Source organism: Oncorhynchus tshawytscha, linkage group LG33, assembly GCF_018296145.1.
Source record: "Oncorhynchus tshawytscha isolate Ot180627B linkage group LG33, Otsh_v2.0, whole genome shotgun sequence".
Lineage (NCBI taxonomy): Eukaryota > Metazoa > Chordata > Actinopteri > Salmoniformes > Salmonidae > Oncorhynchus > Oncorhynchus tshawytscha.
The window spans coordinates 46,500,958-46,528,457 of record NC_056461.1 but is presented as its reverse complement, the minus strand read 5'-3'; the positions used below and the strand labels follow the sequence as shown (position 1 = coordinate 46,528,457).

Sequence of the window (27,500 nt, the reverse complement as noted above, 5' to 3'; positions counted from 1 at the left end):
ATAATTTATTAAATACTTTTTTCCACTCATCTGCACGAAAAAAAAACATTTTTTTTCATGCAAATGTATATAGAAATACATGTACATAAGTATTCAGTACTTTGTTGAAGCACCTTTGGCAGCGATTACAGCATTGTGTCTTCTTGGGTATGACTCTACAAGCTTGGCACACCTGTATTTGGGGAGTTTCTCCCATTCTTCTCTGCAGATCCTCTCAAGCTCTGTGAAGTTGGATGGGGAATGTTGCTGCACAGCTATTTTCAGGTCTCTCCAGAGCTGTTCGATCGGGTTCAAGTCCGGGCTCTGGCTGGGCCACTCAAGGACATTCAGAGACTTGTCCTGAAGCGACTCCGGCGATGTCTTGGCTGTGTGCTTAGGGTCGTTGTCCTGTTGGAAGGTGAACCTTCGCCCCAGTCTGAGGTCCTGTGCACTCTGGAGCAGGTTTTCATCAAGGATCTCTTTGTACTTTGCTCCGTTCATCTTTCCCTCGATCCTGACTAGTCTCCTAGTCCCTGCCGCTGAAAAACATCCCCACAGCATGATGCTGCCACCACCACCATGCTTCACCGTAGGGATGGTGCCAGGTTTCCTCCAGACGTGACACTTGGCATTCAGGACAAAGAGTTCAATCTTGTTTCTCATGGTCTGAGAGTCTTTAGGTGCCTTTTGCCAAACTCCAAGTGGGGTGTCATGTGCCTTTTACTGAGGAGTGGCTTCTGTCTGGCCACTCGACCATAAAGGCCTGATTGGTGGAGTGCTGCAGAGATGGTTGTCCTTCTGGAAGGTTCTCCCATCTCCACAGAGGAACTCTGGAGCTTTGTCAGAATGACCATCGGGTTCGTGGTCACCAAGGCCCGACTCCACAGATTGCTCAGTTTGACCGGGTGGCCAGCTCTAGGAAGACTCTTGGTGGTTCCAAACTTTTTCCATATAGGAATAACGGAGGCCACTGTGTTTTATGGAACCTTCGATGCTACAGAAATGTTTTGGTTCCCTTTCCCAGATCTGTGCCTCGACACAATCCTGTCTCAGAGCTCTACTGACAATTCATTCGACCTCATGGCTCGTTTTTTTGCTCTGACATGCACTGTCAACTGTGGGACTTTATATAGACAGGTGTGTGCCTTTCTAAATCATGTCCAATCAACTGAATTTACCACAGGTGGACTCCAATATATATATATATATATATATATATATATATATATATAGGCCTTATTGCAATGAACTCCCTTCCATCTCATATTGCTCAAATAAACAGCAAACCTGGTTTCATAAACAGATAAAGCAACACCTAGTGGCACAGGCTACGTGTGCCTTTTTAAAAATTGTATGTAGTTCTGTCCTTGAGCTGTTCATGTCTATTGATGTTCTGTGTTATGTCATGTGTCATGCTGTGTGTTCTGTGTTCTGTGTTCTGTGTTCTGTGTTCTGTGTGGACTCCAGGAAGAGTAGCTGTTGCTTTTGCAAAAGCTACTGGGGATCCTAATAAAATACCAAAATACCAATCTAGTTGTAGGAAAGGGTCTGAATACTTACGCAAAAAAGTTATTTCCGTTTTTTTATTTTTAATACATTTGCAAACATTTCTAAAAACCTGTTTCCGCTTCGTCATTATGGGATATTGTGTGTAGATTGATGAGGGGGAAAATATATTTAATACATTTTAGAATAAGGCTGTAACGTAACAAAATGTGGAAAAGGTCAAGGGGTCTGAATACATTCTGAATGTTACTGTACATGAGTCCTGTACCATGTAAAGTGGCCTATTGGAAATAAAGACATATCATCGTACAGGTCATAGAGCAAAGGGCAAAGGTGACTCACTCTCAGGAATGCGGACCTCCCGGGGCAGAGGGATTGTTGGACTGTTGTCGTTGAGGTCTACGATGATGACTGTGAGTGTGGCCGAACCGGCCAATCGCGGGCTGCCCCTGTCCGTCGCTGTGACGACCAGCCTTTCGCCAAGACAAAACAAAACAATCATCAGTGTGATGGTCTGAGGTTCATTACTCAGTGTGATGGTTTGAGGTTGAGGTTCATTACTCAGTGTGATGGTCTGAGGTTGGGGTTAATTAATCAGTGTGATGGTTTGAGGTTGAGGATCATTACTCAGTGTGATGGTCTGAGGTTGAGGTTCATTACTCAGTGTGATGGTCTGAGGTTGAGGTTCTTTACTCAGTGTGATGGTCTGAGGTTGAGGTTCATTACTCAGTGTGATGGTCTGAGGTTGGGGTTGGTTACTCAGTGTGATGGTCTGAGGTTGAGGTTCATTACTCAGTGTGATGCTCTGAGGTTGAGGTTCATTACTCAGTGTGATGGTCTGAGGTTGAGGTTCATTACTCAGTGTGATGGTCTGAGGTTGAGGTTCATTACTCAGTGTGATGCTCTGAGGTTGAGGTTCATTACTCAGTGTGATGCTCTGAGGTTGAGGCTCATTACTCAGTGTGATGGTCTGAGGTTGAGGTTGAGGGGGTTGGTTACTCAGTGTGATGGCTTGAGGTTGAGGTTCATTACTCAGTGTGATGGTCTGAGGTTGAGGTTGGGGTTGGTTACTCAGTGTGATGGTCTGAGGTTGAGGTTCATTACTCAGTGGGATGGTCTGAGGTCCGGGTTGGTTACTCAGTGTGATGGTCTGAGGTTCATTACTCAGTGTGATGTTTTGAGGTTGAGGTTCATCACTCAGTGTGATGGTCTGAGGTTGGGGTTAATTAATCAGTGTGATGGTTTGAGGTTGAGGTTGGGGTTCATTACTCAGTGGGATGGTCTGAGGTTGAGGTTCATTACTCAGTGTGATGGTCTGAGGTTGAGGTTCATTACTCAGTGTGATGGTCTGAGGTTCATTACTCAGTGTGATGGTCTAAGGTTGAGGTTCATTACTCAGTGTGATGCTCTGAGGTTGAGGTTCATTACTCAGTGTGATGGTCTGAGGTAGAGGTTCATTAGTCAGTGTGATGGTCTGAGGTTGAGGTTGACGTTCATTCGTCAGTGTGATGGTCTGAGGTTGAGGTTGAGGTTCATTAGTCAGTGTGATGGTCTGAGGTTGAGGTTGAGGTTCATTAGTCAGTGTGATGGTCTGAGGTTGAGGTTGACGTTCATTCGTCAGTGTGATGGTCTGAGGTAGAGGTTCATTAGTCAGTGTGATGGTCTGAGGTTGAGGTTGACCTTCATTCGTCAGTGTGATGGTCTGAGGTTGAGGTTGAGGTTCATTAGTCAGTGTGATGGTCTGAGGTTGAGGTTGAGGTTCATTAGTCAGTGTGATGGTCTGAGGTTGAGGTTGAGGTTCATTAGTCAGTGTGATGGTCTGAGGTTGAGGTTCATTACTCAGTGTGATGGTCTGAGGTTGAGGTTGAGGTTCATTAGTCAGTGTGATGGTCTGAGGTTGAGGTTGACGTTCATTCGTCAGTGTGATGGTCTGAGGTTGAGGTTGACGTTCATTCGTCAGTGTGATGGTCTGAGGTTGAGGTTGACGTTCATTCGTCAGTGTGATGGTCTGAGGTTGAGGTTGAGGTTCATTAGTCAGTGTGATGGTCTGAGGTCGAGGTTGTACGTTACTCTCTTGTCCACCATTCATTCATACACTAGCTACATCTTGCAGCCTGTCGCACTGTTTTTTTTTCCCATTCTTCCTCTATAATCAGGAAGTGATTAAGACCTGGGACACAAGGTGGATAAAGTATCAGATAGAAGGGAAAAACAGCAGTAAATCAGGACCTGGTAGAGTTTGAACACACCTACTTTTTATCTGAACCAGAGATTTTTTCAAACCACTGCTCAGGGACACCTAGCCGTTCCATGAATTAGATTGTTTTAATATTCCACATCTAGCACACCTGATGCAACTCGTCTGCTAATCGTCAATCCCTTGATAAGGTGAATCTGGTGAGCTAGTTCAGGGCGACAACCAAAAATTGTGAAAATGTCTGGGAGTCCCCCGGGGAGAGGTTTGAGAACCACTGAGCTAAACTACTGTAGTTCTGAGCCACACAGCACAAGAGTGATTACAAATGTTAGTCCTTTAGCAAATGGTCTTATCCATAGCAACTTACAACCACATATTAAAAGGCAAAGTTAGAACAAATAAGGTCCTTTCATCAGCCTTAAAAATAAGGGATGGAATTTTAAAAGAAAGAAAGAGGAGGGTGTGTTGGGCTGTATTGGGCTGTATTGGGCTCTATTGGGCTGTATTGGGCTGTATTGGGCTGTATTGGGCTCTGTTGGGCTGTATTGAGCTGTATTGGGCTCTGTTGGGCTCTATTGGGCTGTATTGGGCTGTATTGGGGCTCTATTGGGCTGTATTGGGCTGTATTGGGCTGGGCTGTATTTGGGCTGTATTGGGCTCTGTTTGGGCTGTATTGGGCTCTATTGGGCTGTATTGGGCTCTATGGGCTCTGCTGGGGCTGTATGGGGCTGTATTGGGCTCTGCTGGGCTGTATTGGGCACTTTTTGGGCTGTATTGGGCTCTGTTGGGCTGTATTGGGCTCTATTGGGCTGTGTTATGCTATATTGTGGCTGTATTGGGCTGTATTGGGCTCTGCTGGGCTGTATTGGGCACTGTTTGGCTGTATTGGGCTCTGTTGGGCTGTATTGGGCTCTATTGGGCTGTATTGGGCTCTATTGGGCTGTGTTATGCTATATTGGGCTGTATTGGGCTGTATTGGGCTGTATTGGGCTGTATTGGGCTCTGGGCTTGTATTGGGCACTGTTTGGCTGTATTGGGCTCTGTTGGGCTGTATTGGGCTCTATTGGGCTGTTTTATGCTATATTAGGCTGTATTGGGAGCTCTGTATTAGGGTGGGCTGTATTATGCTCTATTGGGCTGGGCTGTATTGGGCTGTTTATGCTTATTGGGCTGTATTATATTATTGGGCTGGGCTGTATTATGCTCTTGGGCTGTGGGCACTGTTTGGCTTATGGGCTCTGTTGGGCTGTATTGGGCTCTATTGGGCTGTATTGGGCTGTATTGGGCTGTATTGGGCTGTATTGGGCTCTATTAGGCTCTATTGCTGGCTGTATTGGGCTGTATTGGGCTGTATTGGGCTCTATTGGGCTGTATTGGGCTCTATTGGGCTGTATTGGGCTGTATTGGGCTGTATTGGGCTGTATTGGGCTGTATTGGGCTCTATTGGGCTGTATTGGGCTGTATTATGCTGTATTGGGCTGTATTGGGCTGTATTGGGCTGTATTGGGCTGTATTGGGCTGTATTTTGCTGTATTGTGCTGTATAGGGCTCTGTTTGGCTGTATTGGGCTGTATTGGGCTGTATTGGGCTCTATTGGGCTGTATTGGGCTCTCTGAAACACACACACACCATTATCCCCTCACCTGGTCTGAGTCCAGATCTCTCTGCCACACACACACCATTATCCCCTCACCTGGTCTGAGTCCACATCTCTCTGCTACACACACACACCATTATCCCCTCACCTGGTCTGAGTCCAGATCTCTCTGCCACACACACACACACACCATTATCCCCTCACCTGGTCTGACTCCAGATCTCTCTGCCACACACACACACCATTATCTCCTCACCTGTTCTGAGTCCAGATCTCTCTGCCACACACACACAATTATCCCCTCACCTGGTCTGAGTCCAGATCTCTGCCACACACACCATTATCCCCTCACCTGGTCTGAGTCCAGATCTCTCTGCCACACACACACCATTATCCCCTCACCTGGTCTGAGTCCAGATCTCTCTGCCACACACACACCATTATCCCCTCACCTGGTCTGAGTCCAGATCTCTCTGTCCATGATGGCGGCGGTGGTGATGCTTCCCGTGACAGGGTCGATCTTGAACAGGCCGCTCATGCCTCCTGATGATTGGATAGAGTAGGTCACCTGACCGTTCTGCCCCTGGTCCACGTCCTCTGCCACCACCTGACAGATGAGACAGGAAGTAGCGGGAGAGTGAGTGTGTTTTCCTGTGAGCGTGTGTGTGTGTGTGTGTGTGCCTGCTATTGTCCTCCATACCTGTATGATTGGCATGTCGTAACCCTGGGCCTCTCTCATATAGGCTATATAGTTCTGGAGCTGGAAGCGTGGCAGGTTGTCATTTATGTCCTGCAGGATCAGGTTGACGGCCATGAAGGAGCTGGACGAAGCCGTCTCAGCCTTCACTACCAGGCGGAGTCGCGGGGTGTCCTCAAAGTCCAGACCCAACGACCTCTGAACCCAGATTTCACCTGGGGGACAGGGAGAGGGACAGGGAGAGAGACAGGGAGGGGGACATGGACAGGGAGGGGGACAGGGAGGGGACAAGGAGAGGGACAGGTTATTAAGAGGTAAGGGAGAGCTGAGAGACAGTGAGAGGGTTAGGAGTAGGGTGGAGCATGGTTGAGTATGGTGGGGTATGTTGGGGTGCTGTGGGGGTATGGTGGGGGCGGTGGAGTATGGTGGGGTGGCGGGGATATGGTGGGGGCGGTGGGTATGGTGGGGGGGGTGGAGTATGGTGGGGCGGTGGAGTATGGCGGGGTGTATGGCGGGGTATGGTGGAGTATATGGTGGGGTATGTTGGGGGTGCGGTGGAGTATGGTATGGTGGGTATGGTGGGGTATGGTGGGGTATGGTGGGGTATGGTGGAGTATGGTGGGGTATGTACGGTGGAGTATGCTGGGGGTATGGTGGAGTATGGTGGGGTATGGTGGAGTATGGTGGGGGGTATATGGGAGGTATGGTGGGGGTATGGTGGGGGCGGTGGGGTATGGTGGGGGCAGTGGAGTATGGTGGGGTGTGGTGGGGTATGGCGGGGTATGGTGGGGGTGGTGGGTATGGTGGAGTATGGTGGGGGCGGGAGGTATGGTGGGGTATGGTGGGGGCGGTGGGGTATGGTGGGGGGTGGTGGTGGGGGTATGGTGGGGGGTATGGTGGGGTCGGGGCGTATGGTGGGGGCGGTGGGGTATGGTGGGGGTGTGGTGGGGTATGGTGGGGGCGGCGGAGTATGGTGGGGTATGGGGTATGGGGGAGGCGGTGGGGTATGGTGGGGGGGGCGGTGGGGGTATGGTGGTATGGTGGGGTGGTAGGGTATGGTGGTGGGGTATGGTGGGGGCGGCGGAGTATGGTGGGGGGTGGTGGGGTATGGTGGGCGGCGGTGGGGTATGGTTGGGGGTGGTGGGGTATATGGTGGAGTATGGTGGGTATGGTGGGGAGGTATGGTATGGGGGTATGGTGGGGTATGGGGCGGTGGGGTATAGTGGGGGTATGGTGGGGGTGGTGGGGGTATGGTGGGGTATGGCGGCGGTATGGTGGGGTGTGTGGGGTATGGTGGTATGGGGGTATGGTGGAGTATAGTGGGGGTATGGTGGGGGGCGATGGAGTATGGTGGGGTATGGTGGTGGGGTATGATGGAGTATGGAGGGGTATGGTGGGGTATGGTGGGGTATAGTGGGGTATGGTGGGGTATGGTGGGGTATAGTGGGGTATGGTGGAGTATAGTGGGGTATGGTGGAGTATAGTGGTGTATGGTGGTGTATGATGGGTATGGAGGGGTATTGTGGGGGGTATAGTGGGGTATAGTAGGGTATGGTGGGGGCGGTGGAGTATGGTGGGGTATGGTGGGGGCGGTGGGGTATATGGTGGGGTATGGTGGCGGGAGTATGGTGGGGTATGGTGGGGGCGGTGGGGTATGGTGGGGGGGTGGTGGGGTATGGTGGGGGCGGCGGAGTATGGTGGGAGGTGGCGGGGGTATGGTGGGGGCGGTGGGGTATGGTGGGGGCGGGGGTGGTGGGGTATGGTGGAGTCGGTGGTATGGGGGCGGGGAGGTATGGTGGGGGTGGTAGGGTATGGCGGGGTGGTGGTGGGGTATGGTGGGGGGGCGGTGGGGGTATGGTGGGGGTATGGTGGGGTATGGTGGGGGGCGGCGGAGTATGGTGGTATGGTGGGATGGTGGGGCGGGGTATGGTGGGGGGGCGGTGGGGGTATGGTGGGGGTGGTGGGGTATGGTGGAGTATGGTGGGGTATGGGAGGTATGGTGGGGTATGGTGGAGTATGGTGGGGTGTGGTGGGGTATGGTGGGTATGGTGGGGGGTATGGTGGGGGCGGTGGAGTATGGTGGGGTATGGTGGGGTATGATGGAGTATGGAGGGGTATGGTGGGGGTATAGTGGGGTATAGTGGGGCATGGTGGAGTATAGTGGGGTATGGTGGTGTATGATGGAGTATGGAGGGGTATGGTGGGGTATAGTGGGGTATAGTGGGGTATGGTGGGGGGGCGGTGGAGTATGGTGGGGCATGGTGGGGGGCGGTGGGGTATGATGGGGGTGGTGGGGTATGGTGTATGGTGGGGTATGGTGAAAGGGTGGGGAGTATGGTGGGGGGTGGGGTATGGTGGGGGTGGTGGGGTGGGGGTATGGTGGGTATGGTGGGTATGGTGGGGGGGGGGTGGTGGGGTATGGTGGGTATGGTGGGGGGCGGGGGGTATGGTGGGGTATGGTGGGGGCGGCGGAGTATGGTGGGGTGTGGTGGGGTATGGTGGGGTATAGTGGGGTATAGGGGGGGGGCGGTGGAGTATGGTGGGGTATGGTGGGGTATGATGGAGTATGGAGGGGTATGGTGGGGTATGGTAGTGGGGTATGGTGGGGTATAGTGGGTATAGTGGGGTATGGTGGGTATAGTGGGGTATGGTGGAGTATAGTGGGGGTATGGTGGTGTATGATGGAGTATGGAGGGGTATGGTGGGGTATGGTGGGGGGTATAGTGGGGTATAGTGGGGTATGGTGTGGGGGCGGTGGAGTATGGTGGTGTATGATGGAGTATGGTGGGGGTGTGGTGGGGTATGGAGGGGGGGGCGGTGGGGTATGGTGGATATGGTGGTGGATGGTATGGTGGGGGTATGGTGGGTATGGTGGATATGGTGGATATGGTGGGGGTATGGTGGATATGGTGGATATGGTGGATATGGTGGGGTATGGTGGAGTATGGTGGGTATGGTGGGGGTATGGTGGAGTATGGTGGGGTATGGTGGAGTATGGTGGATATGGTGGGGTATGGTGGATATGGTGGGGTATGGTGGAGTATGGTGGGGTATGGTGGAGTATGGTGGATATGGTGGGGTATGGTGGAGTATGGTGGGGTATGGTGGGTATGGTGGATATGGTGGGGTATGGTGGGGTATGGTGGATATGGTGGGGTATGGTGGGTATGGTGGGGTATGGTGGGGGAGGTGGAGTATGGTGGGGGCGGTGGAGTATGTTGGGGTATGATGATGGCGGAGGTGGGGTATGGTTGAGTATGGTGGGGTATGGTGGGGTATGGTGGAGTATGGTGGGGTATGGTGGGGGCGGTGGGGTATGGTGGAGTATGATGAGGGAGGTGGGGTATGGTTGAGTATGGTGGGGGGTATGGTGGGGTATGGTGGGGGCTGTGGGGTATGGTGGGGTATGGAGGGGGTATGGTTGAGTATGGGGTATGGTGGGGTATGGTGGGGGAGGTGGAGTATGGTGGGGGCGGTGGAGTATGGTGGGTATGATGGGATGGTGGGGTATGGTGGAGTATGGTGGGGTATGGTGGGGAGGTGGGTATGGAGGGGTATGGTGGGGTATGGAGGGTATGGTGGGAGTATGGAGGGGTATGGAGGGGTATGAGGGGTATGGTGGGGGCGGTGGGGTATGGTGGGGGTATGGAGGGGTATGGTGGGGGCGGTGGGGGAGGTGGGTTATGGTGACTTCTATGATCTTTTTAGAACACTGGAACAGATAGTACATGGTGAGCATGAACTCTAGACATACAGTGCACTATATATACAGTACACTATATATACAGTACACTATATATACAATACACTATATATACAACACACTGTATATACAGTACACTATATATACAGTACACTATATATACAGTACACTATATATACACAATACACTATATATAGAATAGACTATATGCACAGTACACTATATTCACAATACACTATATATACAATACACTATATATACAATACACTACATATACAATACACAATATACACAATACACTATATATACAGTACACTATATATACACAATACATACACAATACACTATGTATACAGTTCACTATATATACACAACACACTATATATGTAATACACTATATATGCAATACACTATATATAGAGTACACTATATTTACAACACACTTTATATACACAATACACCATATATACACACTATATATACAGTGCACTATATATACACAACACACTATATATACAGTACACGATATATACAGTACACTATATATGTAACACACTATATATACACAATACACCATATATACACACTACACTATATATATAGTACACTATATATACAGTACACTTTATATACAACACACTATATATACAACACACTATATATACAGTAAACTATGTATACAGTAGTCTATATATACAATACACTATATATACACAACACACTATATTGACAATACACACTATATATACAGTACACTATGTATACAATACACTATATATACAATACACTATATATACACACAACACACTATATTGACAATACACACTATATATAGACAATACACTAAATACACAATACACTATATATACAGTACACTATATATACAGTACAATATATATACAGTGCACTATATATACAATACACTATATATACAATCAGGTATTCATAAAGACAGAACTTATAAAGCAGAAGAGATATACACTACACTATATAAACAAAAGTATGTGGACACCCCTTCAAATTAGTGGATTTGGCTATTTCAGTCACACCCATTGCTGACAAGTGTATAAAATCGAGCACGCAGCCATGCAATCTCCATAGACAAACATTGGCAGTAGAATGGCCTTCCTGAAGAGCTCAGTGACTTTCAACGTGGCACCGTCATAGGATGCCACCTTTGTAACAAGTCAGTTTGTGAAATTTCTACCCTGCTAGAGCTGCCCCCAGGCAAAAGTAAGTGCTGTTATTGTGAAGTAGAAATGTCTGGGAGCAACAATGGCTCAGCAGCGAAGTGGTAGGCCACACAAGCTCACGGAACGGGAACGCAGAGTTCTGAAGCGTGTCAAAATCGTTTGTCCTCTTTTGCAAAACTCACTACCGAGTTCCAAACTGCTTCTGGAAGCAACACTTCACTATCTGGCAGTCTGACGGACAAATTTGGGTTTGGCAAATGCCAGGAGAACGCTACCCTCCCCAATGCAGAGTGCCAACTGTAAAGTTTGGTGGAGGAAGAATAATGGCCTGGGGCTGTTTTACATGGTTCGGGCCCCTTAGTTCCAGTGAAGGAAAATATTAACGCTACAGCATACAGTGACATTCTAGACGATTATGTGCTTCCAACTTTGTGGCAAAAGTTCGGGGAAGGTCTTTCCTGTTTCAGCATGACAATGCCTCCGTGCACAAAGCGAGGTTCAAACGGAAATGGTTTGTCGAGATTAGTGTGGAAGAACCTGACTGGCCTGCACAGAGCCCTGACCTCAACCCCATCGAACACCTTTGTGATGAATTTGAACACAGACTACGCGCCATGCCTAATCACCCAACATCAGTGCCCGACCTCACTAATGCTCTTGTGGCTGAATAGAAGCAAGTCTAGCAAGTCTACTACAGCAATGTTACAACATCTAGCGGAAAACCTTTTCAGAAGAGTGGAGGCTGTTACAGTAGCAAAGGAGGGACCAACTCCATATTAATGTCCATGATTTTGGAATGAGATGTTCGATGACCAGGTGTCCGCATACTTTTGGTCATGTAGTGCATGTCCCCACTGCGTTCACTGTCTGTTTACAGAGAAGAGTCGGATTCCTCTACACTGTGTTGTTAACACGATGATTGATGTAGTACAGTAATATTAACTCTCTGAGTGATGTAGTACAGTAATATGAACTCTGTGAGTGATGTAGTACAGTAATATTAACTCTGTGAGTGATGTAGTACAGTAATATTAACTCTGTGAGTGATGTAGTACAGTAATATTAACTATGTGAGTGATGTAGTACAGTAATATTAACTCTGTGAGTGAGTTAGTACAGTAATATGAACTCTGTGAGTGAGTTAGTACAGTAATATTAACTCTGTGAGTGAGTTAGTACAGTAATATGAACTCTCTGAGTGATGTAGTACAGTAATATTAACTGTGTGAGTGATGTAGTACAGTAATATTAACTCTGTGAGTGATGTAGTACAGTAATATGAACTCTGTGAGTGATGTAGTACAGTAATATGAACTCTGTGAGTGATGTAGTATAGTAATATGAACTCTGTGAGTGATGTAGTACAGTAATATTAACTATGTGAGTGTTGTAGAACAGTAATATTAACTCTGTGAGTGATGTAGTACAGTAATATGAACTCTGTGAGTGATGTAGTACAGTAATATTAACTCTGTGAGTGATGTAGTATAGTAATATGAACTCTGTGAGTGATGTAGTACAGTAATATTAACTCTGTGAGTGATGTAGTACAGTAATATTAACTCTGTGAGTGATGTAGTACAGTAATATGAACTCTGTGAGTGATGTAGTACAGTAATATTAACTCTGTGAGTGATGTAGTACAGTAATATGAACTGAGTGATGTAGTGATGTAGTACAGTAATATGAACTCTGTGAGTGATGTAGTACAGTAATATGAACTCTGTGAGTGATGTAGTACAGTAATATGAACTCTGTGAGTGATGTAGTATAGTAATATGAACTCTCTGAGTGATGTAGTACAGTAATATGAACTCTGTGAGTGATGTAGTACAGTAATATGAACTCTGTGAGTGATGTAGTACAGTAATATGAACTCTCTGAGTGATGTAGTACAGTAATATGAACTCTGTGAGTGATGTAGTACAGTAATATTAACTCTGTGAGTGATGTAGTACAGTAATATGAACTCTCTGAGTGATGTAGTACAGTAATATGAACTCTGTGAGTGATGTAGTACAGTAATGTTAACTCTGTGAGTGATGTAGTACAGTAATATGAACTCTGTGAGTGATGTAGTATAGTAATATGAACTCTCTGAGTGATGTAGTACAGTAATATGAACTCTGTGAGTGATGTAGTACAGTAATATGAACTCTGTGAGTGATGTACAGTAATATGAACTCAGTAATATGAACTCTCTGAGTGATGTAGTACAGTAATATGAACTCTCTGAGTGATGTAGTACAGTAATATGAACTCTGTGAGTGATGTAGTACAGTAATATGAACTCTCTGAGTGATGTAGTACAGTAATATGAACTCTGTGAGTGATGTAGTACAGTAATATTAACTCTGTGAGTGATGTAGTACAGTAATATGAACTCTGTGAGTGATGTAGTACCTCCCAACCTCCTGTGATCTCTAAGGTACCTGTGCTAGTGCCGATGCTGAAGGCCTGCAGTCTGTTTCCAGAGAAGAGACTATAGCTGATCCCTCTTCTGGTTCCATCAGGGTACTGGGCCTGATCCTGAGCTACAGCCGTACCTGCAGAGAGACAGGTTAAGACATACAGAGTACAACGTTACCAGGCAGGAAGGTTACGTATTTCAACCAGAATCCAATAAAACATGAACAGAACCCAACATAACATTGACACGGTGGTCACCAACGGATCAATCGTAACCGACGGGCCGCTCTTCAAGGCATTCCTAGTCGATCACCAAACATTTCTGTAGAAAAGCCAATGATAAAGACATGAAGGACACTGGGTAGGCAAAGCATTTCCTATTTTTAACCATTTCATTAGTCTAAAAAGACTAACTCCGCCTACCTGGTGGACCGGGAGATCTGTAGCTCAATCAGGTGTGCCTCCTGGGCTGACCAATCAGAAAGCTCATACGCTTACCGAGAGATTCCACGGACCCAGCCCCAGCACCGTTTGATACTAGACTACGTGAGACTTCATAACCATGACCAGAGAGAGAGAGAGAGAGAGACTGTCAAAGAATATAGCAAAGAGCTACTGTTTTTATGAGCTCAAAATCTAAGTTTGATTCAATAATGTTTTAATTCAACACTATTAAAAAAACCTAAAACATGCTTCTCTCTACTTCCATTCGCGCTGCAGCTGCAACGAATGTGTAGCCGAGTGTATCGATAGCCCTGCAGTGTTATTATTATTATTATTATTACTGGAAAAGGAGAAGAAGGAACCCGCACATTGCTCTTGATAGTATCTTTAATAAGCTTTACGTATCGGCCTCACGGCCTTCATCAGAGCTTTTTCCAAACACCTGCAAAAAAAGATAGCTCAGATGTGCGAGTGGCTTGTGAATATAGAATTATTATTAGCAGCTAGTCGTGTCTATTCTAATATGGAGGAATATTTCACTTTCTCTGGTCATCGGAGGAACATGAATTTGTTGGTAGATACGGTGTGACTTCAGTTCATTCAGGTGGGAAGACCGTGTCCCCTCTCTCTGGTCAGTCTCACCAGAGGAAAGGAAGGAGAGAGAAGGCAGGTACCGTGAGAGACCGACTCTCTGCTACTCTCCTCCTCCACTGAGACTAATGCCGTGTTCAAAACACCTGGGAACTCTAAGACTTCGGACTTCAGTACGTTCAAGACACCTGGGAACTCTGGGGGAAAAAACAAGATCCGACTGGGGATAATGGTTTTGAATGATCATCCAACTCAGAAACTCGGGCATCTTTCTAGAGCTCCAACTTTCTGACCTGACGTTCACTGACGTCATGATTTGACCTCGTTTTTGTCTGAGTTCCCAGGTGTCATGAAAGCACCGCGACCATCAGTCCTGTAAAATTATAAACATTTATGCTCGTCTGTGACTCGCAAGTGCTACACCAACTGATCTAGTTTGTTATCGAAACTCCAGTTTTGAAATATTATAATGGTCTGAGAGGAACCATATTACCAGACATATAGTCTGTGATAATGTATTAGACCTGTGATAATGTATTAGACCAGACATATAGTCTGTGATAATGTTATAGACCAGACATATAGTCTGTGATAATGTATTAGACCAGGCATATAGTCTGTGATAATGTATTAGACCAGGCATAATGTCAATATGCTATGATAATGTATTAGGCCAGACACTAGTCAATATGCTGTGATAATATATTAAACCAGACATATAGACAATATGCTGAGATAATGTATTAGACCAAACATATAGTCTGTGATAATGTATTAGACCAGGCATATAGTTTGTGATAATGTATTATATCTGTGATAATGTATGAGGCCAGACATATAGTCTGTGATAATGTATCAGGCCAGACATATAGGCTGTGATAATGTATTAGACCAGACATATAGTCTGTGATAATGTATTAGACCAGTGATAATATATTAGACTTGTGATAATGTATTAGACCAGACATATAGTCTGAGATAATGTATTAGACCAGGCATATAGTCAATATGCTGTGATAATGTATTAGACCAGACATATAGTCTGTGGTAATGTATTAGGCCATACATATAGTCTGTGATAATGTATCAGGCCAGGCATATAGTCTGTGATAATGTATTGGACCAGACATATAGTCAGTGATAATGTAGTAGACCAGGCATATAGTCTGTGATAATGTATTATACCAGACATATAGTCTGTGATAATGTAACAGGCCAGGCATACAGCCTGTGATAATGTATTAGGCCAGACATATAGTCTGAGATAATGTATTAGACCAGGCATATAGTCTGTGATAATGTATTAGACCAGGCATATAGTCTGCGATACTGTATTAGACCAGGCATATTGTCAATATGCTGTGATAATGTATTAGGCCAGACAGTAGTCAATATGATGTGATAATGTATTAAACCAGACATATAGTCAATATGCTGAGATAATGTATTAGACCAGACATATAGGCTGTGATAATGTATTAGACCAGACATATAGTCTGTGATAATGTATTAGACCAGTGATAATGTATTAGACTTGTGATAATGTATTAGACCAGACATATAGTCTGAGATAATGTATTAGACCAGGCATATAGTCAATATGCTGTGATAATGTATTAGACCAGACATATAGTCTGTGATAATGTATTAGGCCATACATATAGTCTGTGATAATGTATCAGGCCAGGCATATAGTCAATGATAATGTATTAGACCAGACATATAGTCTGTGATCATATATTGGACATGACATATAGTCAGTGATAATGTAGTAGACCAGGCATATAGTCTGTGATAATGTATTATACCAGACATATAGTCTGTGATAATGTAACAGGCCAGGCATATAGTCTGTGATAATGTATTAGGCCAGACATATAGTCTGAGATAATGTATTAGACCAGGCATATAGTCTGTGATAATGTATTAGGCCAGATATATAGTATGTGGTAATGTATTAGGCCAGACATATAGTTTGTGATAATGTATTAGGCCAGACATATAGTCTGTGATCATGTATTAGACCAGACATATAGTCTGTGATAATGTATTAGACCAGGCATATAGTCTGTGATAATGCATTAGACCAGACATATAGTCTGTGATAATGTATTAGGCCAGGCATATAGTCAATATGCTGTGATAATGTATTAGGCCAGGCATATAGTCAATATGCTGTGATAATGTATTAGGCCAGGCATATAGCCAATATGCTGTGATAGTGTATTAGGCCAGGCATATAGCCAATATGCTGTGATAGTGTATTAGGCCAGGCATATAGTCAATATGCTGTGATAATGTATTAGGCCAGGCATATAGCCAATATGCTGTGATAGTGTATTAGGCCAGGCATATAGCCAATATGCTGTGATAGTGTATTAGGCCAGGCATATAGTCAATATGCTGTGATAATGTATTAGGCCAGGCATATAGTCAATATGCTGTGATAATGTATTAGGCCAGGCATATAGTCAATATGCTGTGATAATGTATTAGGCCAGGCATATAGTCAATATGCTGTGATAATGTATTAGGCCAGGCATATAGCCAATATGATGTGATAATGTATCAGGCCAGGCATATAGTCAATATGCTGTAATAATGTATTAGACCAGGCATATAGCCAATATCCTGTGATAATGTATTAGACCTACTGCACAAATCTCATTCCTACAGAACTGTTTTTAGTAGGATGTTACATTTTTTAATTCATGTTTAAAAAAAAACTTCTGAGCTGTAGATCTCGGCTTGCTCTCTTGACTTAGTTAAGGTCGGTGACCACTTAACAGAACCCAATGTCACATCAACAGAACCCAATGTCACATCAACAGAACCCAATGTCACATCAACAGAACGCAATGTCACATCAACAGAACCCAATGTCACATCAACAGAACGCAATGTCACATCAACAGAACCCAATGTCACATCAACAGAACGCAATGTCACATCAACAGAACCCAATGTCACATCAACAGAACCCAATGTCACATCAACAGAACCCAATGTCACATCAACAGAACCCAATGTCACATCAACAGAACCCAATGTCACATCAACAGAACCCAATGTCACATCAACAGAACCCAATGTCACATCAACAGAACCCAATGTCACATCAACAGAACCCAATGTCACATCAACAGAACCCAATGTCACATCAACAGAACCCAATGTCACATCAACAGAACCCAATGTCACATCAACAGAACCCAATGTCACATCAACAGAACCCAATGTCACATCAACAGAACCCAATGTCACATCAACAGAACCCAATGTCACATCAACAGAACGCAATGTCACATCAACAGAACCCAATGTCACATCAACAGAACCCAATGTCACATCAACAGAACCCAATGTCAGAACCCGATAGATCGTCAACAGAACCTAATAGAACATCAACAGAACCTGATAGAACATCAACAGAACCTGATCGAACGTCAACAGAACCTAATAGAATGTCAACAGAAACAAATAGAATGTCAAAAGAACCTAAAAGAATGTCAACAGAACCTAAAAGAACGTCAGCAGAACACGATAGATAGTCAACAGAACCTGATAGAATGTCAACCGAACCTAAAAGAACGTCAACAGAACACGATAGATCGTCAACAGAACGTGATAGAACGTCAACAGAACCTGATAGAACATCAACAGAACCCAATAGAACATCAACAGAACCCGATAGAACGTCAACAGAACCCGATAGAGCGTCAACAGAACCTGATAGAAAGTCAACAGAACCCAATATTGGACGATTCAACTACAGTGGAAAAAATATTTTTGGGGAAACTCATATTGTTCTGGCAATTCTCACAAAGAAACTTCATGGGGAAGAAGGATGTTTAACATGATGTTTACATTTGTATCACAAACGTTTTTGTTGTTGTTGTTGTGGAAAATCATGATGAAAGTGACCCTTTCAGTCTCGTTTTAGACCTGTACATGCCTTCTGTAAGACCCTATGACCTGTGAACCAGACCTGTACATGCCTTCTGTAAGACCCTATGACCTGTGAACCAGACGATACATGCCTTCTGTAAGACCCTATGACCTGTGAACCAGACCTGTACATGCCTTCTGTAAGACCCTATGACCTGTGAACCAGACGATACATACCTTCTGTAAGACCCTATGACCTGTGAACCAGACCTGTACATGCCTTCTGTAAGACCCTATGACCTGTGAACCAGACGATACATACCTTCTGTAAGACTCTATGACCTGTGAACCAGACGATACATGCCTTCTGTAAGACCCTATGACCTGTGAACCAGACGATACATGCCTTCTGTAAGACCCTATGACCTGTGAACCAGACCTGTACATGCCTTCTGTAAGACCCTATGACCTGTGAACCAGACCTGTACATGCCTTCTGTAAGACCCTATGACCTGTGAACCAGACGATACATACCTTCTGTAAGACCCTATGACCTGTGAACCAGACCTGTACATGCCTTCTGTAAGACCCTATGACCTGTGAACCAGACCTGTACATACCTTCTGTAAGACCCTATGACCTGTGAACAGACCTGTACATACCTTCTGTAAGACCCTATGAGAACCAGACCTGTACATGCCTTCTGTAAGACCCTATGACCTGTGAACCAGACCTGTACATGCCTTCTGTAAGACCCTATGACCTGTGAACCAGACCTGTACATGCCTTCTGTAAGACTCTATGACCTGTGAACCAGACGATACATGCCTTCTGTAAGACCCTATGACCTGTGAACCAGACCTGTACATGCCTTCTGTAAGACCCTATGACCTGTGAACCAGACCTGTACATACCTTCTGTAAGACCCTATGACCTGTGAACCAGACCTGTACATACCTTCTGTAAGACCCTATGACCTGTGAACCAGACCTGTACATGCCTTCTGTAAGACCCTATGACCTGTGAACCAGACCTGTACATGCCTTCTGTAAGACCCTATGACCTGTGAACCAGACCTGTACGTGCCTTCTGTAAGACCCTATGACCTGTGAACCAGACGATACATACCTTCTGTAAGACCCTATGACCTGTGAACCAGACGTGATACAGACAACATCTTGGTGTCGTTATAGTCCTTATAATGTTGCTCAAATACGGAGTATGTCTAGATTCTGAAATACACATTTTTTCACATTTATTTATTTAACATAGAAAATCTAAACACTACCTGTTTTAACTTAACATTTTTTATATATATATATATATATATATATATATATATATATATATATATATATATATATATATTGTTTGTAACTATATAATCTTCAAACACGTCAATATTCCAGAATGGTGCTCTCTGGTACTTTTAATAATGTGACCCATTCGATACAGAGACATTTACGTGATAGGTCATTAACCAATCAGAGCCCTCCATTATGATTGCACGCTCATCAAGTCACCTGCAGAGGGAGTTACCTTTGAATCTATTTTCGGGATCACGGATCATAGCGTCTTACAGAGGTCTAAAAAGGGACTGAATTGGCCACTTTCATCATGATTTTCTACAAAATGGTTTGTGATAGAAATGTAAAAGGCATTTCTAACTTCTTTTCACCCAATTACGTTTCTACGTGAGAATGTCCAGAAAAATCAGATACCAAAAATATTTTCTGCTCCCGCTGGCATGGAATCTCCCTATCACGTCAACAGAACCCAATAGAACGTCAACAGAACCCAATAGAACGTCAACAGAACCCAATAGAACGTCAACAGAATCCAAAAGAACGTAAACAGAATCCAAAAGAACGTAAAACAGAACATGAACAGAATCCAGCAGAATGTCAACAGAATCCAACAGAACGTCAATAGAATCCAACAGAAAGTCAACAGAACATGAACAGAATCCAACAGAACCCAATAGAACGTCAACAGAACCCAAAAGAATGTAAAAAGAATCCAAAAGAACGTAAACAGAATCCAATAGAACATCAACAGAATCCAAAAGAACGTAAACAGAATCCAATAGAACATCAACAGAATCCAAAAGAACGTAAACAGAACAGAATCCAACAGAATTCTGAGTAACAGGCAACAGTTCCAACATTATTTTACCTTTATTTAACTAGGCAAGTCAGTTAAGAACAAATTCTTATTTTCAATGACGGCCTAGGAACAGTGCCTGAACGTCAGAACGACAGATATGTACCTTGTCAGCTCGGGGATTTGAACTTGCAACCTTCCAGTTACTAGTCCAACGCTCTAACCACTAGGCTACGCTGCCACCCCAAGATGATGTGTTACCGACAGTCTAGTCTATTGATAGTGAGTTGAGTATCTACAGATGGGACTATCCAAATAAGGTTACCACAAACCTTTGGCGGCGTTCTCCTGTATGCTGACGTCTCTGGCGTTCCTTGAGAACCTGATGCCTGTATACACCTGTTCCTTCACATAGACCACCACCACCCCCAGGCTGGACTGGGCCGGGGTTCCCTGGTCCATAGCCTCCACCATGAGGGTCCTCTGGGCCTGACTCAGCCTGTCTATCCCCTCTGTCCCCTGGATCTCCCCTGTTAGGGAGTTGATGCTGAAACCCGTCACTGGCCCGGCAAAACGGTAGAACACAGAGCCGTTGGCGCCAAAGTCCTTGTCCTCGGCCCGCATGGTGGCCAGGACCCGATGTGATTGGCTGGCCGAGACCTCGACAACGAGGGGGTCTTGGATGAAGAATGGAGCGTTGTCGTTTATGTCCAGGATCGTCACGGTTACCTGGGTTACGAAGAAGCGGAGAATGAAAAGGGGGTTTGGGTTGGAAAAGAGAGGGAGGAGAGAGGGTTGGGAAAGAGAGGGAGGAGAGAGGGTTGGGGGAGATGTGATGGTAAAGTTATCCTCTGAGGAAGGTAGTATGCCTATATAAAATACATATTGTCCTTCACATAAAGTATTTACTGAAAAATCAATGATGTGTTGTCGTCTGGTACTGTTACCTGAGCCGAGGTGTTTCTGGGCTCTGCAGGTGACAGGTCCACAGCGAACACACGGAAGCTGTACGACGCCCTCTTCTCTCGGTCCACCGGCGACGCCGTTGTAATACAGCCAGTGTTTTCATCAACGGTGAAAGCGCCCCGAGCCTCTTGACTCAGGAAATACAGCACCTTCCCGTTCTCCCCCTCGTCTGCGTCTGTGGCCGTCACCTGTGGCCGTCAACAATATTCGTTTTTTTTTTTTGTTGAAAGTTATGGACCTATTATGAACTAGCTTTAATACTGCAGATATGTTGTAGCTTCCATCAATGGAATTGTCTGCATCATTTCCACTCCCTCATATATATATTTTGTAAATATGTACAGTATATATACACACACACACCTTTAAAAAATATATTTTCCTTTATTATTGTCCCCTAACCCTACCACCCCACCCCTCCCCTAACCCTACCACCCCTCCCTAACCCTACCACCCCTCCCCTAACCCTACCACCCCTCCCCTAACGCTACCACCCCTCCCCTAACGCTACCACCCCTCCCCTAACTCTACCACCCCTCCCTAACTCTACCCCCCTCCCTAACCCTCCCCCCCTACCCCCCCCCAACCCTACCACCCTCCCCTAACCCTACCACCCCTCCCCCTAACCCTACCACCCCACCCCTCCCCTAACCCTACCACCCCTCCCCTAACCCTACCACCCCTCCCCTAATGCTACCACCCCTCCCCTAACCCTACCACCCCTCCCCTAACCCTACCCCCTAACCCTACCACCCCTCCCCTAACCCTACCACCCCTCCCCTAACCCTACCACCCCTCCCCTAACACTACCATCCCTCCCCTAACCCTACCACCCCTCCCCTAATGCTCCCACCCCTCCCCTAACGCTACCACCCCTCCTAATGCTACCAGGTCACACCAAATCAACTGCAGTATTAGACATTGTGAATTCCCCACGTAATGCAATCACTGCTTACCATCTAGTACAAGTATGGATAACTGCAGCCCAATATAGTGACCCTAGTATGGGTAACTGCAGCCCAATATGGTGACCCTAGTATGGGTAACTGCAGCCCAATATGGTGACCCTAGTATGGGTAACTGCAGCCCAATATGGTGACCCTAGTATGGGTAACTGCAGCCCAATTTGGTGACCTTAGTATGGGTAACTGCAGCCCAATTTGGTGACCTTAGTATGGGTAACTGCAGCCCAATTTGGTGACCTTAGTATGGGTAACTGCAGCCCAATATGGTGACCCTAGTATGGGTAACTGCAGCCCAATATGGTGACCTTAGTATGGGTAACTGCAGCCCAATATGGTGACCCTAGTATGGGTAACTGCAGCCCAATATGGTGACCCTAGTATGGGTAACTGCAGCCCAATTTGGTGACCTTAGTATGGTTAACTGCAGCCCAATTTGGTGACCTTAGTATGGGTAACTGCAGCCCAATTTGGTGACCTTAGTATGGGTAACTGCAGCCCAATATGGTGACCCTAGTATGGGTAACTGCAGCCCAATTTGGTGACCTTAGTATGGGTAACTGCAGCCCAATTTGTTGACCTTAGTATGGGTAACTGCAGCCCAATATGGTGACCTTAGTATGTGCGAGTTGGTGTGTCAAGAGGAGGTGGTGTATGGAAAGCCAATCAACTGATTGGGCAGATTGGTTGCCACTCATGACCGTTTCACGTGGCTGATTGGGCTGTACAACGAGTAGATTAGCCGGTGCGAATGATTGGTTCAAGTATGGGCAGCTGCAGCTCTGGAGTATGGATGATATCCAACAGGAGCTGACGGAGTTAATGAAATGGTATTAACCACGTGGAAACCACGTGTGATGTCTTTGATACCAGTCCATTGACTCCATTCCAGTCATTATTATGAGCCGTCCTCCCCTCAGCAGCCTCCTCTGTTGCTATCTTACTTAAAAATAAAAAAACAAGAGAAAAAAAATGGCCACGTTAGCGATCGGCAATGACAACGCTATACAGACGCCCAGTGGGAAACACCTTATAGGTCGGCAGACACCGGGCATCTGTGTCACGACGGTTGCTAACGCGCCCGTTTTTACCCCCTCCCATGATTTCATTTCAAGTAGGATAGCAGCCTACACAAGAAATAACTCATATTGATAGCCATCTAGATGTCACCTTGATACATACATGCATTCTCAATGGGGAGGACATGAACGGCAACAACACCAGGACACAGTGTCCTTTCGCTCCTGTTGCCAAGCTCTACTGGCGTGATGTTTTCATGACCGTGTAAATCTCTCTACGACAAGGTGACTTTTATCAATATATTCGGCTCTATTTACTCTCTCTGATTCAAAAATGTTAATTACCATCAAAATAGACATCATGCAAAACTACAAATCCCAGCAAGCTCCTGCACGTGATCTCTAGCTGACACCTTTGCTAACAGGTATTGTGTCCGTTTTAAAAATTCCACAAGACAGTTCACAGAATTGTCAATTTAAAGAAATGTTTACAATTGAATAATTACTACATTTAGCTAACATTAGATAGTTCATCCAGAGATTCATACCTTTGCCTTGATTCGGCAGTCTCGTCCAGATCATCATGGTATTTGTAGTTCTTTATGATAGCCACATTAGCAGCTAGTTAGTATTACATGTTTGGGGAGGGGGTAAATACAGATGGTATTTGTAGTTCTTTATGATAGCCACATTAGCAGCTAGTTAGTATTACATGTTTGGGGAGGGGGTAAATACAGGTGAATATATAGATAAAAGTCACCTAGTCCTAGAGAGATTTACACAGTGACCAAAACATCACGTTAGGGTAAAGCCTAGACGAATCACAGCCCTTCTTTTAAATGTTTCTACAAATCCCCTATGGAGGGGGGGGGAATGAATGGTGGAAAAACGATTGGAACCATTTCCCTGTTTGACCGCTAGGTTATATGGGTATTATGACACCTCCTCACCACCCGTTCAAATGTTGAATACTGAAGTGAGACTGTTGATGGTGTAGCTGCCACTATAACATTGTTTTGGTTTTAGTTGCATCTTGAACTTAGTTGGAACCCTTATCTTACCTCAACACGAAGGTGGAGATGCAATCATATTGTATTTCATCACATCTGAACGTAAATGATCCTATCTTACCTCTAAGACTGTAGTTCCCTGGGCAGCGTCCTCTGAGACGTCTATGGTGTAGCTGCTGCTGCTGAAGGCCGGACTGTTGTCATTTACATCCAACACTTTCACCTCCACTGTGGCTGTGCTGCTCAGAGCAGGAGAACCATGGTCCAGGGCCACCACCTCCAGGTTGTACCCTGCCCGCAGCTCCCGATCCAGGGGACGAGACGTGGACAGGGCCCCTGAACTGACATGGAGTTGGAAGACCCCGTCTGGGTCTCCAGCTGTAGGAGGGAGAAGCAGAGAGACAGCTGTCATGGTGACGCCAGTTAACATTGACTCGATTTCATTTCAGTTCAGATAGTGAAGTTTTCAATGTCCATGAACATCAGATCTATTCATCATCATCGAGTCGCTCATGAGAGACGGTCTGGTGTCAACCTCTAGAGAGACGATCTGGTGTCAACCTCTAGAGAGACAATCTGGTGTCAACCTCTAGAGACAGTCTGGTGTCAACCTCTAGAGACGATCTGGTGTCAACCTCTAGAGACGATCTGGTGTCAACCTCTAGAGACGATCTGGTGTCAACCTCTAGAGACGATCTGGTGTCAACCTCTAGAGACGATCTGGTGTCAACCTCTAGAGACGATCTGGTGTCAACCTCTAGAGACGATCTGGTTTCAACCTCTAGAGACAGTCTGGTGTCAACCTCTAGAGACGATCTGGTGTCAACCTCTAGAGAGACGATCTGGTGTCAACCTCTAGAGACGATCTGGTGTCAACCTCTAGAGAGACGATCTGGTTTCAACCTCTAGAGAGACGATCTGGTGTCAACCTCTAGAGAGACGATCTGGTGTCAACCTCTAGAGAGACAATCTGGTGTCAACCTCTAGAGACGGTCTGGTGTCAACCTCTAGAGACGATCTGGTGTCAACCTCTAGAGACGATCTGGTGTCAACCTCTAGAGACGATCTGGTGTCAACCTCTAGAGAGACGATCTGGTTTCAACCTCTAGAGAGACGATCTGGTGTCAACCTCTAGAGAGAGACGATCTGGTGTCAACCTCTAGAGAGACGATCTGGTGTCAACCTCTAGAGAGACGATCTGGTGTCAACCTCTAGAGACGATCTGGTGTCAACCTCTAGAGAGACGATCTGGTGTCAACCTCTAGAGAGACGATCTGGTGTCAACCTCTAGAGAGACGATCTGGTTTCAACCTCTAGAGACGATCTGGTTTCAACCTCTAGAGACAGTCTGGTGTCAACCTCTAGAGACGATCTGGTGTCAACCTCTAGAGAGACGATCTGGTGTCAACCTCTAGAGACGATCTGGTGTCAACCTCTAGAGAGACGATCTGGTTTCAACCTCTAGAGAGACGATCTGGTGTCAACCTCTAGAGAGACGATCTGGTGTCAACCTCTAGAGAGACAATCTGGTGTCAATCTCTAGAGACGGTCTGGTGTCAACCTCTAAGACGATCTGGTGTCAACCTCTAGAGACGATCTGGTGTCAACCTCTAGAGACGATCTGGTGTCAACCTCTAGAGAGACGATCTGGTTTCAACCTCTAGAGAGACGATCTGGTGTCAACCTCTAGAGAGACGATCTGGTGTCAACCTCTAGAGAGACGATCTGGTGTCAACCTCTAGAGAGACGATCTGGTGTCAACCTCTAGAGACGATCTGGTGTCAACCTCTAGAGAGACGATCTGGTGTCAACCTCTAGAGAGACGATCTGGTGTCAACCTCTAGAGAGACGATCTGGTTTCAACCTCTAGAGAGACGATCTGGTGTCAACCTCTAGAGACGATCTGGTGTCAACCTCTAGAGAGACGGTCTGGTGTCAACTTCTAGAGAGCCGATCTGGTGTCAACCTCTAGAGAGACGATCTGGTGTCAACATCTAGAGACGATCTGGTGTCAACCACTCCCAAGGTCTTACCAGTGATCCTGTCTCTAGGTCTTACCAGTGATCCTGTCCTCTATGTCTCCAGGTCTTAACAATGATCCTGTCCTATATGTCTCCAGGTCTTACCAGTGATCCTGTCCTCTATGTCTCCAGGTCTTAACAGTGATCATGTCCTCTATGTCTCCAGGTCTTACCAGTGATCCTGTCTCCAGGTCCTTACAGTGATCCTTTCTCCAGGTCTTACCAGTGATCCTTTCCTCTATGTCTCCAGGTCCTTACAGTGATCCTGTCCTCTATGTCTCCAGGTCTTACCAGTGATCATGTCCTCTATGTCTCCAGGTCCTTACAGTGATCCTGTCCTCTATGTCTCCAGGTCTTAACAGTGATCATGTCCTCTATGTCTCCAGGTCCATACAGTGATCCTGTCTCCAGGTCCTTACAGTGATCCTGTCCTCTATGTCTCCAGGTCTTAACAGTGATCATGTCCTCTATGTCTCCAGGTCCTTACAGTGATCCTGTCTCCAGGTCCTTACAGTGATCCTGTCTCCAGGTCTTACCAGTGATCCTGTCTCCAGGTCTTACCAGTGATCCTGTCTCCAGGTCCTTACAGTGATCCTGTCTCCAGGTCTTACCAGTGATCCTGTCCTCTATGTCTCCAGTTCTTACCAGTGATCCTGTCTCCAGGTCTTACCAGTGATACTGTCTCCAGGTCTTACCAGTGATCCTGTCCTCTATGTCTCCAGTTCTTACCAGTGATCCTGTCTCCAGGTCCTTACAGTGATCCTGTCTCCAGTTCTTACCAGTGATCCTGTCTCCAGTTCTTACCAGTGATCCTGTCCTCTATGTCTCCAGTTCTTACCAGTGATCCTGTCCTCTATGTCTCCAGTTCTTACCAGTGATCCTGTCCTCTATGTCTCCAGTTCTTACCAGTGATCCTGTCTCCAGTTCTTACCAGTGATCCTGTCCTCTATGTCTCCAGTTCTTACCAGTGATCCTGTCCTCTATGTCTCCAGTCCTTACCAGTGATCCTGTCCTCTATGTCTCCAGTTCTTACCAGTGATCCTGTACTCTATGTCTCCAGTTCTTACCAGTGATCCTGTCCTCTATGTCTCCAGTTCTTACCAGTGATCCTGTCCTCTATGTCTCCAGGTCTTACCAGTGATCCTGTCCTCTATGTCTCCAGGTCTTACCAGTGATCCTGTCTCCAGGTCCTTACAGTGATCCTGTCTCCAGGTC

At 45.9% G+C, this 27,500-nt stretch overlaps 1 protein-coding gene across 1 annotated transcript in view; it reads right to left on the bottom strand.

The window, feature by feature from the left end:
* LOC112230721 (protocadherin-16) overlaps positions 1-27,500 on the bottom strand; it is a 280,642-nt gene that overhangs the window by 9,528 nt on the left and 243,614 nt on the right. The window contains 7 exon segments of the mRNA XM_042311192.1: positions 1,828-1,958; positions 5,732-5,886; positions 5,980-6,191; positions 13,305-13,418; positions 20,640-21,036; positions 21,255-21,461; positions 24,386-24,642. Of these exon segments, the coding sequence (XP_042167126.1) occupies positions 1,828-1,958; positions 5,732-5,886; positions 5,980-6,191; positions 13,305-13,418; positions 20,640-21,036; positions 21,255-21,461; positions 24,386-24,642 (1,473 nt within the window).